Raw genomic sequence first — 16,122 nt, forward strand, 5'->3', positions numbered from 1 at the left:
ATGGTGGGGCGACCCCTCCATGCGCGCTGCGGGTGGCCACTCTCGTTTGCGGGGTGAGCAGGGCTGGCGTCCTGTCCCTGGGAGGCTCAGGGTCTAGGACTCCTCCCCCGCCTCCCCGCGGTGGCCACACGCCTGCCTGTTGTCAGGAGGTGGATGGGGGGGCCGTAGGCCTGCCCTGCTGCTGTCGGCCCGGCTGGGTGAGCTGCGGTGGGGCCTCTGGCGTCGCGTGTGGGCTGCGGGCCAGGGTGGGGAGTACACACGCCAGAGTCTCTGATTTTGTCCTTGGCTCCCTGCCGGGAGCCCCGTGGACATCGGGGCGTGGGGGCCAACACGGTGCGCCTAGCACCGCAGCCCCTGTCGACACGGGCTGTGCCCTGGCTCTCGGCTCACACAGGGCTCCTTCCCTGCTGTGCCCGGTCATGCCCGTCTCTGCACGGCGCTTCCCGGACTCTTGGCCCACCGGCTGCCACAGGTGCTTGCGAACGTGCCTCTCCGCGCTGGCTGGAGGGCCCCCTGCTGGACAGTGTGACCGGGAGAACAGGCCTGCTGCTGGGGGTTGTGGCCGGGAACCCACTGCTGCCCGAGCCCTGGGCGCGGAGTAAGCGCTCACCTAACACAAGCCATCCTGGGAGGCGGCAGAGGAGAAGGGTCTGCCGAGGGGAGTGTCGCCGGACCCTGAGGCTTGCGTCCTGCAGGGTCTGGGAGCGAGGGCCTGGGAGTGAGCACCTGGGGGTAGGGGCGCTTCTGAACAAGCCCGAGGGGGCGTGTCTTGTGGCTTTGGGGCCGTCAGAGGTTCTGTGAGCTCGGAAGGGTTTGCACCTGGGGACGTGAGGCCAGGCGGAGGCGAAGGCCGTGCCTCTGTGGATCTTGGGCTGGGGCCGAGAGCACGTCCCGCCTGGCCTGAAAGCGGGGGTCGCGGCCCGGAAAGGAGGCCTGCTAGGGAGCCAGGTGCCGGCGGCCAGGCACGGGCTCCCAGGCGGGTGGGCTTGGAGTACAGAGGAGTGGGGCCCTGGGAGGGGTTCCTTGTGTGTGCTGTGGGGCTGGGCGGTGTTGGGGCGCCTCGCCCCATAAAAGCTGCTTGCACAAAGCGGGACCCAGACACGAATCCCTGCCCGCGGGGGTGCGTGGGTTGCGGCGGCGGGACGCGGGACGGCAAGGCGCCCGCCCCGCACTGGCGCAGACGCGCCCAGTCCTCCTGGCCTCGTCTGCGTGGAAACCACCCTCAGAGGTTCCTTAAGAACCTCCGCGCTCGTCCCCTCCCGCTTGTGTGTGCGTCCCCATGAGCTCACGGCCCCGTGGTGGCCTGCTGCTGGCGTCTGCCTGCCCTGCACCCTGGCTGCTTCTGCCGCTTGCAGGCGGGAGTGCCTGGCGGGAGCGCGCGGGGCATCCTGGGGGAGTGGAGCCGAGGAGCTGGGAGATCGCAGGGCTCAGCCTTTAATCTTTGAAATTCCCGTGGGTTTTACATCCACCTCTGGTGTGCCTGCGTGTGTGTGCACAGGCGTGTGGTGGTTTGTTTTTTTGTTGTTGTTTTTTTGATTTATTTTTGGCTGCATTGGGCTTTCTCTAGTTGCGGCGAGTGGGGGCTACTCTTCACTGTGGTGTGCAGGCTTCTCACTGCAGTGGCTTCTCTTGTTGCGGAGCAAGGGCTCCAGGTGTGTGGGCTTCAGTACTTGTGGCACGCAGGCTCAGTAGTTGTGTCTCGCAGGCTCTAGAGCACAGGCTCAGTAGTTGTGGCACAGGGGCTTATTTGCTCCACGGCATGTGGGATCTTCCCGGACCAGGGCTCGAACCTGTGCCCCCTGCATTGGCAGGAGGATTCTTAACCACCGCGCCACGAGGGAAGTCCCCAGGCATGTGTTTTTAATTTCTTTCTGACAGGAAAGAAAATCCGGCTGGAAACCACCCTTAAGTATCCATCAGCAGGGTGGCCTGTAGATTTTGGTGTTCCCTCTCTATGGAATCTGGGAGGACTTCAGCAGAATGACTGAGGGTAGCGTGTCCAGGCGTGTGGTCCGGGCACAAGGTGCCCAGGGTGTACAGGGCACGGGTTCGCTGCGTGTGTGCAGGTCTTGAAACAGCAGACGCAGGGGGCCGGGCACCAGGGGCAGTGGCCTCAGTTTTCTGCAGGAATCCCACGCCGGCTGGTTCCCATCTCAGGGAGTGTTTGCCTCCTGCCCGGTTCTGCTCCATCTGGCCTCCCGGCGGCTCCAGAAATGAGTCGTGTGCAGTCTCCTGTGTGGTCAGGCGTCTGGCCGCTCTGAGCCTGGCTCCACCTGGTCCCTGTGCACACCTCCCCCACTGCTGGGTGCCTTTTCCACAGGCACCCGTGAGATGAGCGCGTGTCCGGCGCTGGCACGGGCTCTGGGGGCAACGTGTGCCCGGAGGTGAAGCAGGACCCCCAGGCCCCGGGCAGCTGTCCTAAAGCTGGGCGGCGGCAGCAATGCCGGGGGATGCGGAGGGCGTGGGCGGGCGCGGGAGGGGGGCAGCTCCTCTGGCAATTAAAATAGGACTTCCACCTGACCCAGCAGTTGCAGCCTAGGAGGTCCGAGCCAGGAGACGGCACTCGCCTCCTGGGGGCTGCACACAAACGCCCCGGCCGTACCGTTCACCGCAGCCAGCCCAGGTGTCCTCCTGTGGGTGAGCGTGCCCTCCACACGTAGCAGCATCACTCCGCCACGGGGAGGACAGAAGCCCTGACACTCGTGGACGGACCCTGAGAACACGATGCTCAGTGAGAGAAGCCAGACACAGAAGGACCCACGGTGTCCGATTCCACTGATGGCAAACGTCCAGGACAGGCAGCTCCACAGACACAGGGAGTGGGTCCGTGGTTGTCAGGGGCTGGGGAGGGGGGGAGGAGGTGACTGCTGACGGGGACGGGGCTTCTTGTTGAGGTGATGGAATGTGCTGGAATTTGAGGTGATTGTAGCACAACTCTGCAAGCATAAGCTGTGGTTCAGTAAGAACCGTTGAACTGTCCACTTTATTTATTTTGGCCTTGCCGCGCGACATGTGGGATCTAGTTCCCTGACCAGGGATCGAACCTGGAGCCCCTGCACTGGGGAGCATGGAGTCTTAGCTACTGGACCAGCGGGGAGGTCCCACTATTTCCTTTGTTGTTAATGTAGTTATTTCCTTGTAAGTTTGTAACAGCTGTTCCCAGTTGACTCCCAAATTCCTGATGGTGAATGGCTGTCCACCCGCCCACCCCCCACAGGGAACTAACCGCTTACAGGTGGGGAGCGGCCTGGCCCGTGGCCTCGGAACCCCTGAGACGCTGAGGGTGTGGGGAGTGGCCTGCTCTGTTAAGGGCCCGGATTCTGGGCCACGCCCCTCCCTGCCTGCCTTTGGGCCTGCAGTGCCCCCGTGGCGTCCCCTTGGCTCAGATCCATCTCCTGCGAGTGCAGCCGGTGAAGGTGGAGACAGGCGGGTGGCCGCCCGAGCAGGGGCACCGCTTGGTCAGCGACCAGTGTGTCGTCCACAGGCGCGGACAGCGCTGCTCAGGTGGGGGCGCGCGGCCCCGGGCCGGCCCCTTGCTCGGGTGGCATGGCTGCGGTGCTGGGGTGTCGGCTGGTGGGAACCCCAGGCAGCGGTGGAGCTGGGCGCACGGTTCTTGTTGGGGTCGCATCGTCCACACACACCGTCCATGTGGTTGGGAAGCTGCCGGCCTTAAATGGTGAGGTTTGTCCTGAAGCCTGGGCCCCTGCCTGTCTGGGCATCTCCTGGGCTCCCAGGCTCTGGCCGCTCCGGCCCTGCACGCCCCCCCAGGCAGCGATGACCAGCATGGGTGCCGACACGGACTGGAGTGTGCACGCATGTGTGAGCATCCCCCCACCCTGGCCTGCCGGCTGCGGGCCTGCCTCTAGGCGCATGGCCAGAGGCCCCCTCATTTGGGCCCGTCCTCGGCCTGCGACTCTTGGCACCTGTGCCGTCGGTGACACACGGTTGCTGGCTGGCCCTTCCGTCCGTCAGGCCCTCGGTGGTAGGTGGGGGCGCTGGGGGCCATGTGGGAGGCCAGTTGGGGGCTCAGGCACCCACGGGGGTGGGAGGCGACCCCCTCATCGCACCCCCAGGGCACGGGCCTCAGTGCTGGTCCTGCCACAGCCCGCCGGGGGCTCCCCCGGGTGCCTTCATGGGTTGTGGATGAGCTACAGCTGGGCCGCCTACCTGGCGTCAGGGCCCTCACCTGGCCTCACCTCCCCCCACCCCTGCAGACATTCAGGGGGCGTGGCCTCCACCAGGTGTCAGCCCTTGAGTGCTTGGTGGGGAGGGGAGCACAGGTGTGAGCCTCGCAGTGGCCAATCTGGGCCCGAGGGGAGCTTGGGCAGGCAGAGGGCGTGGGGAGGTGTCATAGGAGCAGGTTAGTGTTTTCTTTCTAAAGCGATTCCTGTGGCTTTGGCGTGAGAATTGGCCAGAGGGGACAGGAGGAGGCGAGGGCCTGTACGAGGGCCTGTGACCCTCGTGAGAGGAGGGGGTGGCTTGAGAGGCTAGGCCAGCTGGCAGGGGAGAGCCCCGTCCGTCTGAGCTGCAGGGTGACTGGTCCACACGGGGGTGGGAGGAGGGAGAAACCGGCACCACAGACAGACCTTGGGAGTGTATCCCCACCCCCCAGCTCGGGTGGCCAGCCCCTCCCTGTAACCTGGAGGGCTATCGGGGTGCCCACCGTTCCCTCCACAGCCCCAGCTTTCTGCTGGAGAGGCCAGGCCGGACTCGCCTTGGGGGCGCGTGTCCAGCCAGCCCCGTCAGGCTCACAGCTCATCTGCCCGCACTTGGGGCCCTTGCAGCCCCTCCTGCCCTCTCACTGTCCCGCAGCAGCAGCCGGTCACCCACCTGTCCACAGGGTCACGGGCTCCTGGAACGAGGCCCAGGGACGTTGATGTCACCTGGATATTGGGCAGGGGTGGGGTGAGGGAGAGGCAGCTCGGAGGCCCCCCAGGTCTGTGGCAGAGGCCTGTCTCCTAGCCTCGGGCACTTTCTGCTCTGCACCTGTCCTCTTCTGAGGAGCAGTGCTGGGGCCTCTGTTGCTCAACTAGGCGTCTCCTCTCCCAGCACAGCCGTCCTCTAGCCTGGGGTGGGCTGGCAGGCGGCACATGGAATTCTCGGAGGCCCGAGCCTCCCTCCCCTCTGCCCCAGAAGGTCACAGGTTGCACGAGCCTCCCTCCCCTCTGCCCCTAGAAGGTCACAGGTCGCACCCGCATGTCAGAGATCTTTCCAGAACGCGGTCCCCCCACCACTTAACGCCCAGTCCCGGGTCCCCTGCCAGGCTGTGCTCTGGGCCCCGGGGCGCGTGGCGGGCGGGCGCATCGCGGCCTTCTAACCCGTGCCTCTGTTTCTCCTGCAGCCGAGAGCCACGAGATTTGAGCTCCCGGGACCCGTCAGCAGCATGTGTCCTCCCCCCATGCGTGACCCCGAGGCCACCGAGAAGAGCGCTGCGGCCGGGCCCTCGCGAGCGCCCGCGTCTCACTAGCAGGAGCCCGCCGGGCGCCATGGGGTGCTAGCCCTGAAGAGCCGCCGCGACCACAGGTCTCCGTGGAGCCGGGATTTGCACGGCAGCAGAGTCACCGTGGAGAGGCCAGGGTACCACAAACTTATGGATTTTGACAAGAAAGGAGGGAAAGGGGAGTCGGAGGAGGGCCGGAGAATGTCCAAGGCCGCCGGCCGGAGCAGCCACGGCGTCCGGAGCTCGGGGACCAGCTCGGGGGTCCTGATGGTGGGCCCCAACTTCCGAGTCGGGAAGAAGATAGGCTGTGGCAACTTCGGGGAGCTCCGGCTAGGTGAGCCCCGCTCGTTCACTTCTGGGTACGCGGGGGCGGGGGGGGGAACGTGAGGGCTGGGAACGCAGGTAAGCGCGTGTGGGTTTCTGTCCCCCGCCCCTGGAGGAGGCTCTGCAGAGGGCTGGACCCCAACAGCTGTGGGGCGGTTGTGCCGGGGGCCCCAGGCCCACAGAGCTCAGGAGGCTGGTGATGCGGAGCTGGGGGTCCAGGGGCATCTCCTGCACAGCACTTAGTGGTTGGAGCTTAGTGGTGGGCGACCCCCAGCCCCCGTCCAGTGGTCCGTGTCTGTCTGTCGGCTGGTGTTGCTGGTGTCTGACATGCCCAGCGGCCTGCGAGGCTGGGAGAGGCCTGTCCTGAGCCTGAACCTTGGCCGTGCCAGAGGCGCTGGGATGGGATCAGCAGCGGGCCCTCACTGCCCTGGGCTCTGGGTCTGAGCCAGTGGACTGCCAGCAGCGGGGGCCCAAACTGCTCATGGGAGGGGCGGAGGTGTGGGAGAGACAGGCCCCTCCCCCGGGTGCGGGGCCCCGCGTGGATCTGTGCTGCATGGTGGCCGACTCTTCAGCTTCCCCGACGGGGCTTCCGCGGCCCAACCCTGCTGCCCCATTAGCGTGTGCACGTATGTGTGCTCACACGCACACTGGCTGGCACACGCACACTCACGTCCCCCGGCCCAGGCCTGTCCTATAGCCTGGGGGTGCCCCTTGTGGCTTTGGGGACCCAGATGGCTGTCCTGGGTTCTGGCCTTGGCATTGGGAGCCACAGCCTAAACAGCACAGGTCTGGGTAAACAGATGGTGGAGCTTGCGTTGGGGACTACGGGGGTAGTGGCTTTTGGCTTAAAACGCTTTGAAGGATCAAGTAGGCGAAACCCGCGGTACAGGGGGCTCACTATGCTGGTTGTGCTGTGGGGTTTTATGTCAGGGGCTGGAGCAGCTGCAGATTTCGGTATCCTCTGGGGCTCCTGGAAGCATTCCCCTGGAGGCCGAGGGGCAACTGTGTTCTTTCCTGCCAGGCTCCTCCGGCTCAGTGCCTGTGCTTTTCTGGGCCTGCAGTCAGTCGCTGTTTGTTACTCTGTCCGTCTGTATGACTGCACCCCATTTTGTTCGTGCGTTCTCCTGCTCAGGGACCTTTGGCTGTGCCCAGATTTGGGGTGTTGTGAATAAAATTGCCCTGAGCACCTTTCTTCAAGTCTCGTGTATGAGTGTTTTCATCGAAGTGCTGGGTCACGTGTGCTTATGAGAAACCGCCAGGCTGGTTTCCAAAGCAGTCGTACCCCTTTGAACTCCCGCGGGCAGCGTGTGAAGGTTCTCAGTATCCCACATCCTCATCAGCACTTGGAGTTGTCGGGCTTTTCCACTTGGAGCGTGCTAGCGGGTGTGAAGTGGTGCCTCACTGTGGACTTTATTTGCATTTCCCTGATGACTACTGTTGACCACTGTTCTCCCGTATATAGTATGTCTTGTCTTGTGCCTGTTGCAAAGATTTTTTCATCTCTGGGTTCAGATGTTGATTCGGCCTTAATTTAGGTGTGTTTTTTTTTTTCTGTTTATCCTGCTTTGGGTTCATTGCGCTTCTAGGGTATGTATATTAACTCTCTTTTGTTAAATTTGGAAAAACTTTGCCATCATCACCTCAAATGTTCTTTCTGCCTCTGTTTAGTCTCCTCTCGTTCTCATACTCCAGTCACACATTAGGAGTGTTTGATGCTGTCCCACAGGTCCCTCAGGTTCCTCTCAAGTTTTTTTTCAGTCTTTTTTCTTTCTTCAGCCTGGATAGTTTTTACTGCCTTATTGTAAGTTCACCCTTCTTTTTCTTCTGCAGCGTCCAATATATTATTTGATACATCCACTGAATTTTTCATTTGATACATGGTATTTTTCACTTCCATTTGATTCCCTTATTTTTCTGTTGAGATTTCCCATCTGCCTGTTCATTTTGCCCATCTTTTCCTTAAAATCCTCGAACATACTTGCAATAGCTTTTTAAAAGTATATATTTATTTATTTTACTTATTTATTTTTGGCTGCATTGGGTCTTAGTTGTTGCGGTGCGTGGGATCTTTGTTGCAGTGCACGGGCTTCTCTCTAGTTGTGGCACCTGGGCTTCTCTCTAGTTGTGGCGTGCAGGCTCCAGAGCACATGGGCTCTGTAGTTGTGGTGCATGGGCTCTCTAGTTGAGGCATGTGGGATTAGTTGCCTCATGGCGTGTGGGATCTTAGTTCCCTGACCAGGGATCAAACCTGCATCCCCCGCATTGGAAGGCAGATTCTTAACCACTGGACCACCAGGGAAGTCCCAGCTTTTTTTAAATTGAGGTATAGTTGATTTACCATGTTGTATTAATTTCTGCTGTACAGCAAAGTGATTCAGTTATACATATATTCTTTATTAAATATTCTTTATCATATTGGTTTATCATAGGATACTGAATATAGTTCTCTGTGCGATAGAGTAGGACCTTGTATCTGCTGACGTGTTGCCTAACATCTGCTAACCCCAACCTCCCACTCCATCCCTCCCCCAACCCCTCGTCCTTGGCAACCACCAGTCTGTCCTGTATGTGATTCTGTTTCATAGATAGACTCCACATATAAGTGCTATCATATGGTGTTTGTCTTTGTCTTTCTGACTTGCTTCACTTAATATGGTAATCTCTAGGTCAATCCGTGTTGCCACAAATGGTATTATTTCATTGTTTTTTATGGCTGAGTAGTATTCCACTCTGTGTGTGTGTGTATGTGTACACATCTTTTTTCTCCAGTCCTCTGTTGATGGACATTTAGGTTGTTTCCACGTCTTGACTGTTGTAAATAGTGCTGCTATGAATACTGGGGTTCATGTATCTTTCTGGATTATAGATTTGTCTGGATATATGCCCAGGAGTGGGATTGCTGGATCACATGGTAGCTCCCTTTTTAGTTTTCTGAGGAGCCTCCATACTGTTCTCCACAGTGGCTGCAGCAATTTACATTCCCACCAGCAGTGTAGGAGCGTTCCCTTTTGCAGTAGCTATTTTAAATGCTGTGTCTGTGGTGCCTTTGGTGCTGTTTTTCCTTCTTGCAGTGCTGTTCCTTTTTTCACATGTCTAGGGATGTTTTATTGTCTGTTGGACAACGTGGGTGCCACACGTGAGGCCTGGATCATGCTTCATCCTGGCGACTCATCGTGACCCCACCAGGGACTGTTTCTCAGCTTTGATAGGGTGGGTGGCAAGCAGGCATTACTCAAGGGCTGGGGTCGCCCCCTCCCAGTGTGTGGGCTTTCTGGGTTCTCAGCCAAATGTCCGGGGAGTTCAGGGTGGCCTCCGTGCTCTGGGTGGTGGAGGCTCCAGCGTCTTCCTGCCCTGTGCAGCCCCGGCATCTCCCTTCTGCTCGTGGGCCCCCGGAGGCGTTCTCTGTCAGGCCTTGCAGACTCTCCCACTTTTCACACCTACTTCTGAGCTGGCTGTTGGTGAGGCTCAGAGCCTGGAGCACCCGAGGTCCCCAGGAAGCTGTAAATCCAGACTTCAGATGCCCGCATGCACGTGCGTGCACACACTCTCACCTTAAACTCATCTGGAGTCCAGGACTTTGGCTTCCCCACGTGCACAGTCAAAACAGGAGGTTTCTTGACCAAGACACAGAATAAGATGACCAATTACCAGAAAGGATCAGTTAGGCATCATCAAAGTTTTAAATTTCCAGAAATGTTGTTTAGAGCACGAGTAGGGGGGCTTCCCTGGTGGCGCAGTGGTTAAGAATCCTCCTGCCAATGCAGGGGACAGGGGTTCGATCCCTGGTCTGGGAAGATCCCACGTGCCGCGGAGCAACTCAGCTCACGCACCACAACTACTGAGCCCGCGTGCCACAACTACTGAAGCCCGCGCGTCTAGAACCCGAGCTCCGCCACAAGAGAAGCCACCGCAATGAGAAGCCTGTGCACTGCAACGAAGACCCAAAGCAGCCAAAAATAAGTAAAATTAAATTAAAAAAAAAAAAACACGAGTAGGCGAGCCACAGACCGGGAGGTGCTGTTTGCTGAGCACCATTGGACAAAGCGCTGTCACCCAGGACGCGGGAGAAGACAACAGCTTGGTCAGTAATAAAAAAACAGGTGCTGCGATTAAAACTGGGCCAGAGATCTGGAAGCAGACGGACAAGCGGCTGGGGGGCGTGGAGGGCACCTCGCCTTGTTGGCCCCGGACAGGACTTCTGCTCCGTGCGCAGCACAAGCCAGCACACCTGCCCGAGAAGTGACAGGAAGGCCCGTGCACAGCGTTCAGTAACGGACGCTGGAGACGGGCCAGGTGTGTCCGTGCTGCGACGGACGCGCCTGGACAGGAAGCCAGAGCGAGCCGCGTCATGCGTGTGCAGGGAACCCCAAGGAGCAGGGAGCATGTGGGGTGGTGTTCCGCCTCTTGGGAGGTGAGGTGGCGGTGACGCTGTCTGTCCTCGCGGGATTGGGGTGGCCCAGGACCACGCGTTTGCCAAAGCTCCTCAAATGCTGTGCGTTTCCCAGGTAAATGCCTCCTCCCAAGGGAAAAACAGGCACTAAGTACAAATCGAAGTTGATCTGCAGGCTGCAGTGTGTAGGGGGCAGGGTGCTGAGGTCTGCAACTTCCAGATGCCTCTGAAAATGAGATGAACAGGTGATGGCTGTGCAACAGAACAGAGCGGTCGCGGATTGTGTGACCCAGGCAGCCAGGGTGGGGGGCTCCCTGCGCCCAGCTCGTCCCGCTTTTCTGAATGTGTGAAACTTTCATCATAAAATGTGGAGGGGAAACACAAGAGGCATGCCTGTTATTTAACGAAAATGAGGAGGACTAGATGGGCGCTTTCTTTCTCTGCCACTGGGTGCCTTTTACTCGTAGTAACCGAAGGAGTGGAATCTGCAGGAGGGGCCCCTGCGGGCACCCCCTTTGCACAGTGGCAGTGTACAGAACAGAGAGGTAGAAAGCTGGGAGAGGAAGAAATACAGCTGTGACCTGTCTCGGACGGCTTGATTGCCCATGTGCGGAGGCCAGAGTAGCCTCTCAGTAAACAATTAGGAAGGAATGAGTTTGGTAAGGCTGCTGCATATGCCAACACAGATCGACTGTGTTTCTCTGTTGGAGCAACGACTGGAAAATAAAAATTTAAGAATAGTCCCGATCGTGTAAGAGCACCAAAACCCATCAGGTGCCTCCAGAACAAATCTCACAAAGGCCGCACACTCTCTATGCTGAGCAGTAAAAACATCGCTGAGAGAAGTTAACTCTGGAGACGTGGACGGCACGGTTCTCCGCAGACTTGGGGCCACCCCTGCAGCTGTCTGGGGACCAGCTGACTATAGACGGGGACGGACACCAAGGCCTTGGAGGAGCTGAGGCTGAGCTGAAGACTCCAGGCCAAGCACCACAGTGATGAGACAGCCGGGATGGGCAGGGACCCGGGGGACCGACTGACAGGCATGCGGGCCCCTGACTTGGGCTTGTGGGGTCGTACACACCGGTGTCTTGGCCACCCATGGGTGGGGCGGAACGGCCTGGTGCAGCTGTCTCCCAGACTGTCCCACTGCAGTGGGATGGAGAGGAAGCTGAGGCCTCTTCCCACACTGGATCCTCTCAGAAATAAGACGCAGCAGCACGGCACTTCAGGCGTGAGGTTGCCTGGAGGAGCAGCGCACCGTGGGGCTGAGTCGGAGCTCAGGACCTGGAAAGGCGGGACGGCAGCGGGAGGGGCAGAGGGTGGAGCGTGTGCACGGCGCTCACCGCTCACCGTGCATACAGATGGCCACCCAGGGGCTGGCCCACACCGTGCATGCAGACGGCCACCCAGGGGCTCAGCCACTGGTAGGAACTGTAGCAGGCGAACAGCTCGTGTTTTTGCAGTTTCGTGAGGTTGAGTGCCATGGCTTGTTCTCCGTGAGCACCTGGAGGTCCAGGTGGGCCAGCGATGGGCCGTGTGAGACGTCCTGCCCCAGGCATGTCTGTCTAAGCTGAGGACGCAGGTTACGCTCCCTCCTGATGGGCTCCTGGCTGGGGCCCCTGCTCCACAGCGAGGGGGTGGGGCTTGTCCACTGGATGTGTACAGCTCAAGGCTGGAGTTCCTGGCGTTGTGGAATGGGGGGCGCCTTCGGGGGTCCCTAGAGGCCGGAGCGGTGAGCACAGGTCAGGTGGCGGGGCGGGAGGGGGGGCTCACAGAGCCTCTGGGGACGGCGGGGGGAGGGTGTGTGGGAGGGGTGTGATGTCTCCTCCAGGTTCCCTGTGGCTGGAGCTGAAGAAAGGCCTTGGGGTCACCAGGACTCTTTGTTGTGTTTTCACTTTTTTAGATGGGAGAAGTTGGAGCGTGTTGGCGTGCTGGCGGGAAGGATCCCGCAGAGGACTTGGGAGCAGCCCCGAGTGGGCGGAGGCAGGGTTGGCCTCTGGGGCGGTGCTGGAGGAGAGGGCAGGACGGCAGGGAGGGGGCCCAGGAGATGAGGGTGCGGGGGCAGATGTGGGTTCCCACGGCTGGTGGGAGTACCTTGCGGGCCTGGGAGGGATGGGCCCATCCTTTTCCCTTCCAGGTCCGGGAGGGATGGGCCACGCTCAAGGAGGGCTGCCGCAGAACAGGAGGTGCCCCTTGGACGGGTGGGTCGTGAGCAGTCTCCCGTGTGCTGGGGGTCCTGCCGACCTGACGTGCCTCTCCTCCCACAGGAAAGAATCTCTATACAAATGAATACGTAGCTATCAAATTGGTGAGTCCGGGCCCCGCCCCCTTCCCCCAGTCCCCAGCCCGGGCAGGCCCCTCGCCGGCCCCCAGCAGAGGCTGTCCCCACGGGCCGGGAGGAGGGCAGGACCGCGCCCTGCGTGACATCCATGTGTCCCCTCGTCCCTCCCAGGAGCCCATCAAGTCCCGGGCGCCGCAGCTGCACCTGGAGTACCGCTTCTACAAGCAGCTCAGCGCCACAGGTACCCCGGGGCCGGGTGTGGGGAGCGCAGGGGGAGCCCGCCCGGGCGTCGCGTGAGTCTGTGTGTCCTCCACCCGCAGAGGGCGTCCCTCAGGTCTACTACTTCGGCCCGTGCGGGAAGTACAACGCCATGGTGCTGGAGCTGCTCGGACCCAGCCTGGAGGACCTGTTCGACTTGTGCGACCGCACGTTCACTCTCAAGACAGTGCTCATGATTGCCATCCAGCTGGTGCGGGCCGCGGGAGGGCGAGGGGGCCGGACGCTGTGGGGCGGCAGAGGGAAGGTGGGCAGGGCGGAGGGAGCCCGCTGAGGCCCGCCCGCCCGCAGATCACGCGCATGGAGTACGTGCACACCAAGAGCCTCATCTACCGCGACGTGAAGCCCGAGAACTTCCTGGTGGGGCGACCGGGCACCAAGCGGCAGCACGCCATCCACATCATCGACTTTGGCCTGGCCAAGGAGTACATCGACCCCGAGACCAAGAAGCACATCCCGTACCGCGAGCACAAGAGCCTGACGGGCACGGCGCGCTACATGAGCATCAACACGCACCTGGGCAAGGGTGAGCGGCGTGCGGGGTGGGCGGGGGGGCGCGAGGGCTGCGCTGACCTGCCATCCCCCCCGCAGAGCAGAGCCGCCGTGATGACCTGGAGGCGCTGGGCCACATGTTCATGTATTTCCTGCGCGGCAGCCTGCCCTGGCAGGGGCTCAAGGTGGGCGCGCCGGGGCCGGGGCGGGGCTGGGGGTCTCTTGTGGGTAGCGCCTCGGTGCCGACCGCGCTCTCCCTGCAGGCCGACACGCTCAAGGAGCGCTACCAGAAGATCGGGGACACTAAGCGGGCCACGCCCATCGAGGTGCTCTGTGAGAGCTTCCCAGGTGAGGGTCTGCCCCCCCCGTCCCCCGCACTCCCCGCCGACCCCCTGCCCAGTGCCGCCGCCCCGCTCCTCCACGCCCCCCAGCCCTGTCGCTGTCCGCAGAGGAGATGGCTACGTACCTGCGCTACGTGCGGCGCCTGGACTTCTTCGAGAAGCCGGACTACGACTACCTGCGCAAGCTCTTCACCGACCTCTTTGACCGCAGCGGCTTCGTGTTCGACTACGAGTACGACTGGGCCGGGAAGCCCCTGGTACGTGGGCGGAGGGGAGGCTGGTGCTGGAGGGGCCCCTGGCGCGTGGGGGCAGCTGGCAAGGACCCTGAAGCCCCTGTGCTCGGGGGCGGGGGTGGCTGGCACGTGATGTGGGGCGGGGGGTGGCTGCCGGGCCTCAGCCGCATCCTGCCCCCTTGCAGCCCACGCCCATCGGCACGGTCCACACCGACCTGCCCTCGCAGCCTCAGGTTCGGGAAAAAGCCCTGCTATACAGCAAAAACCAGGTGAGGGGCCGGCCGAGGACCCCAGCAGCGTGGGGGTGGGGAGAGCAGGGCCTACAGGACTCCCCTGCCCCTCTTGCCCCGCAGGCACTGAACTCCACCAACGGGGAGCTGAATGCCGATGACCCCACCGCTGGCCACTCCAACGCCCCCATCACGGCCCCCGCAGAGGTGGAGGTGGCCGACGACACCAAGTAAGGCCCCCGCGGTTGCTGGGGGCTGGGACTCCCTGGGCCCACCCCCTTGCGCCCGTTCCCCCATCCCCCTCTTCTCCAGCCTGCGCCGCCTCCCAGCCTGTGCCCGCCCCTTCCAGGTGCTGCTGTTTCTTCAAGAGGAGGAAGAGAAAATCTCTGCAGCGACACAAGTGACCCCGGGGCGGTGGCCTCTGAAGCCTCCCGCTGCAGCCCCTCGGGGCCCGCTTTTCCACGGCCGCGTGGCCACCGCTGGATGCAGACTGCAGGCCCGGCAGAGCTGCCAGCCCCCGCGTGGGGTCACTTCCTTCACGTAAGACTTTGGCCGAGATTTCTACACCTGTGTCTAGTCCTCCCCTCCGAGAGCATTAACTATTTAAAACAAGGAAGAGAGAAAACCACAGCGGCCGCCCTGCCTTGTGCCCCCGCGCGTCTGCTGAGTAAGTAGCGCGGCCGCCTCCGTCCAGCCCGCCGCTCGCCCGTTAGTGTCATAAAGTGCAGCTTGTCTCCCTCGATCCAAAGGCCGTTTTCTCGAGGGGGCGCTGCGGGGCGTTGCTGCCAGGGGTGAGCCCGCCCTGGGCCTCCCCAGACCAAAGGGGAAGGCGGGATGAGAGCGGCCCCCAACTGAAATGCTGCACCAAAGCCTGGGCCGGTGGGCGCAGCCCGCGGGGGGTCTGCACACCTGCTCGTGGAGCCGCCGGCCTGGAACTCGGGGTGGCCACCGCGTGGCCTGTGGGCTCCTTGTGTCGCTCTGCGCTGCCGGCCGAGCCGTGGAGACAAGCGCCTTAAAGCCCATCCGAGCCCCGCAGGTGCGTGTGGAGCCGGCAGCCCGTTGGTGCGGCCCCCGTGGTCCCCTGGGGCCCGCGTGCTGAGGGCAGAGCAACTGGGGGCACCCCGCGTGTGCGTCTAGGTCTTGCTTTACAAAAAGTGTACAGAAATGGCACTTCCGTTTCTCTGATGCTTCCTGGAAGCCATAGAACTTAGGGGCTTTTTTTAAAAAATAAAGGAAAATGAAACCAATTCTGAGCGTGGTGTCCAGTCTTTCCAAGGGGCTTGGCTGAGGCAAGCAGCAGCTCAGATAGCCAAATCCCTGGGAAGGGACAGGCTAGGAGGCAGGACAACTTGGGGAAGGAGCCGGGGAGTGGCAGCCCCCTTGCTCAGGAGAAATAAACGGTCGGAAACAAGGTAACGGAACTGAAGTGGATGTAAGAACCAGGTTTAGGACTTCCCTGGTGGCGCAGTGGTTAAGCATCCACTTGCCGGTGCAGGGGGACACAGGTTCGAGCCCTGGTCCCAGAAGGTCCCACATGCGGCGGAGCAACTAAGCCCAGGCGCCGCAGCTACCGAGCCTGTGCTCTAGAGCCCGCGAGCCACAACTGCGGAGCCCGCCTGCCACAACTACTGAAGCCCACGCGCCTAGAGCCCATGCTCCACAGCAAGAGAAGCCACCGCAATGAGAAGCCCACGCACCACAACAAAGACCCAACGCAGCCAAAAAAAAAAAAAAACCAGGTTTGGTCTACTTGAGGCTGGTGGAAAAAAGAGCCATTGAAGTAAATCACAGTGAGAACAGCAAACACGGGAGCTGAAGGACAGACTCCTTGCCATTGTCTGCACAAGTCCATCTGAAACCCTAACCCTAAGGCTTCCCTTCCAGGAGCAAAAAGGTACCAGCTGTATGTGAATGGTTAGGTCTTGAGTGAACCCGACAGCACAAAGTGGGAAGCCCTGTGACAGCGTCACAGTCACTGTGGACGCGGCTGAGGAAAAATGACTTTGGTGGCTATGGACTGATTGTTTATGTCCCCCAACATTCAGATGGTGCTGCCAGACCTGCAGTGGAGGACAGTGTTAGGAGGCATGGGGCCTTCATGATGGGACTAGG

General features: G+C 61.1%; 1 protein-coding gene across 3 annotated transcripts; it reads left to right on the forward strand.

Annotated features, from left to right (window-relative positions):
* Positions 1-5,590: 5,590 nt before the first annotated feature.
* On the forward strand, positions 5,591-15,253 carry CSNK1G2 (casein kinase 1 gamma 2). Of its 3 annotated transcripts, none has more exons than XM_065874782.1 (11): positions 5,591-5,774; positions 12,425-12,465; positions 12,610-12,679; positions 12,759-12,907; positions 13,006-13,240; positions 13,306-13,391; positions 13,470-13,554; positions 13,656-13,804; positions 13,966-14,049; positions 14,134-14,240; positions 14,360-15,253. In XM_065874782.1, exons 1-11 carry the CDS (start codon positions 5,591-5,593, stop codon positions 14,412-14,414), a joined length of 1,245 nt encoding a protein of 414 aa, XP_065730854.1. In that variant the 3' UTR covers positions 14,415-15,253. The 3 variants fall into 3 exon arrangements, with proteins under 3 accessions (XP_065730854.1, XP_065730853.1, XP_065730852.1); XM_065874781.1 differs by having other exon boundaries at positions 13,966-14,025; positions 14,095-14,240; positions 14,360-14,414; XM_065874780.1 differs by having other exon boundaries at positions 13,966-14,240; positions 14,360-14,414.
* The last annotated feature ends 869 nt before the right edge of the window (positions 15,254-16,122 follow it).

Source organism: Phocoena phocoena, chromosome 3 (genome assembly GCF_963924675.1).
Source record: "Phocoena phocoena chromosome 3, mPhoPho1.1, whole genome shotgun sequence".
NCBI classification, from domain to species: domain Eukaryota; kingdom Metazoa; phylum Chordata; class Mammalia; order Artiodactyla; family Phocoenidae; genus Phocoena; species Phocoena phocoena.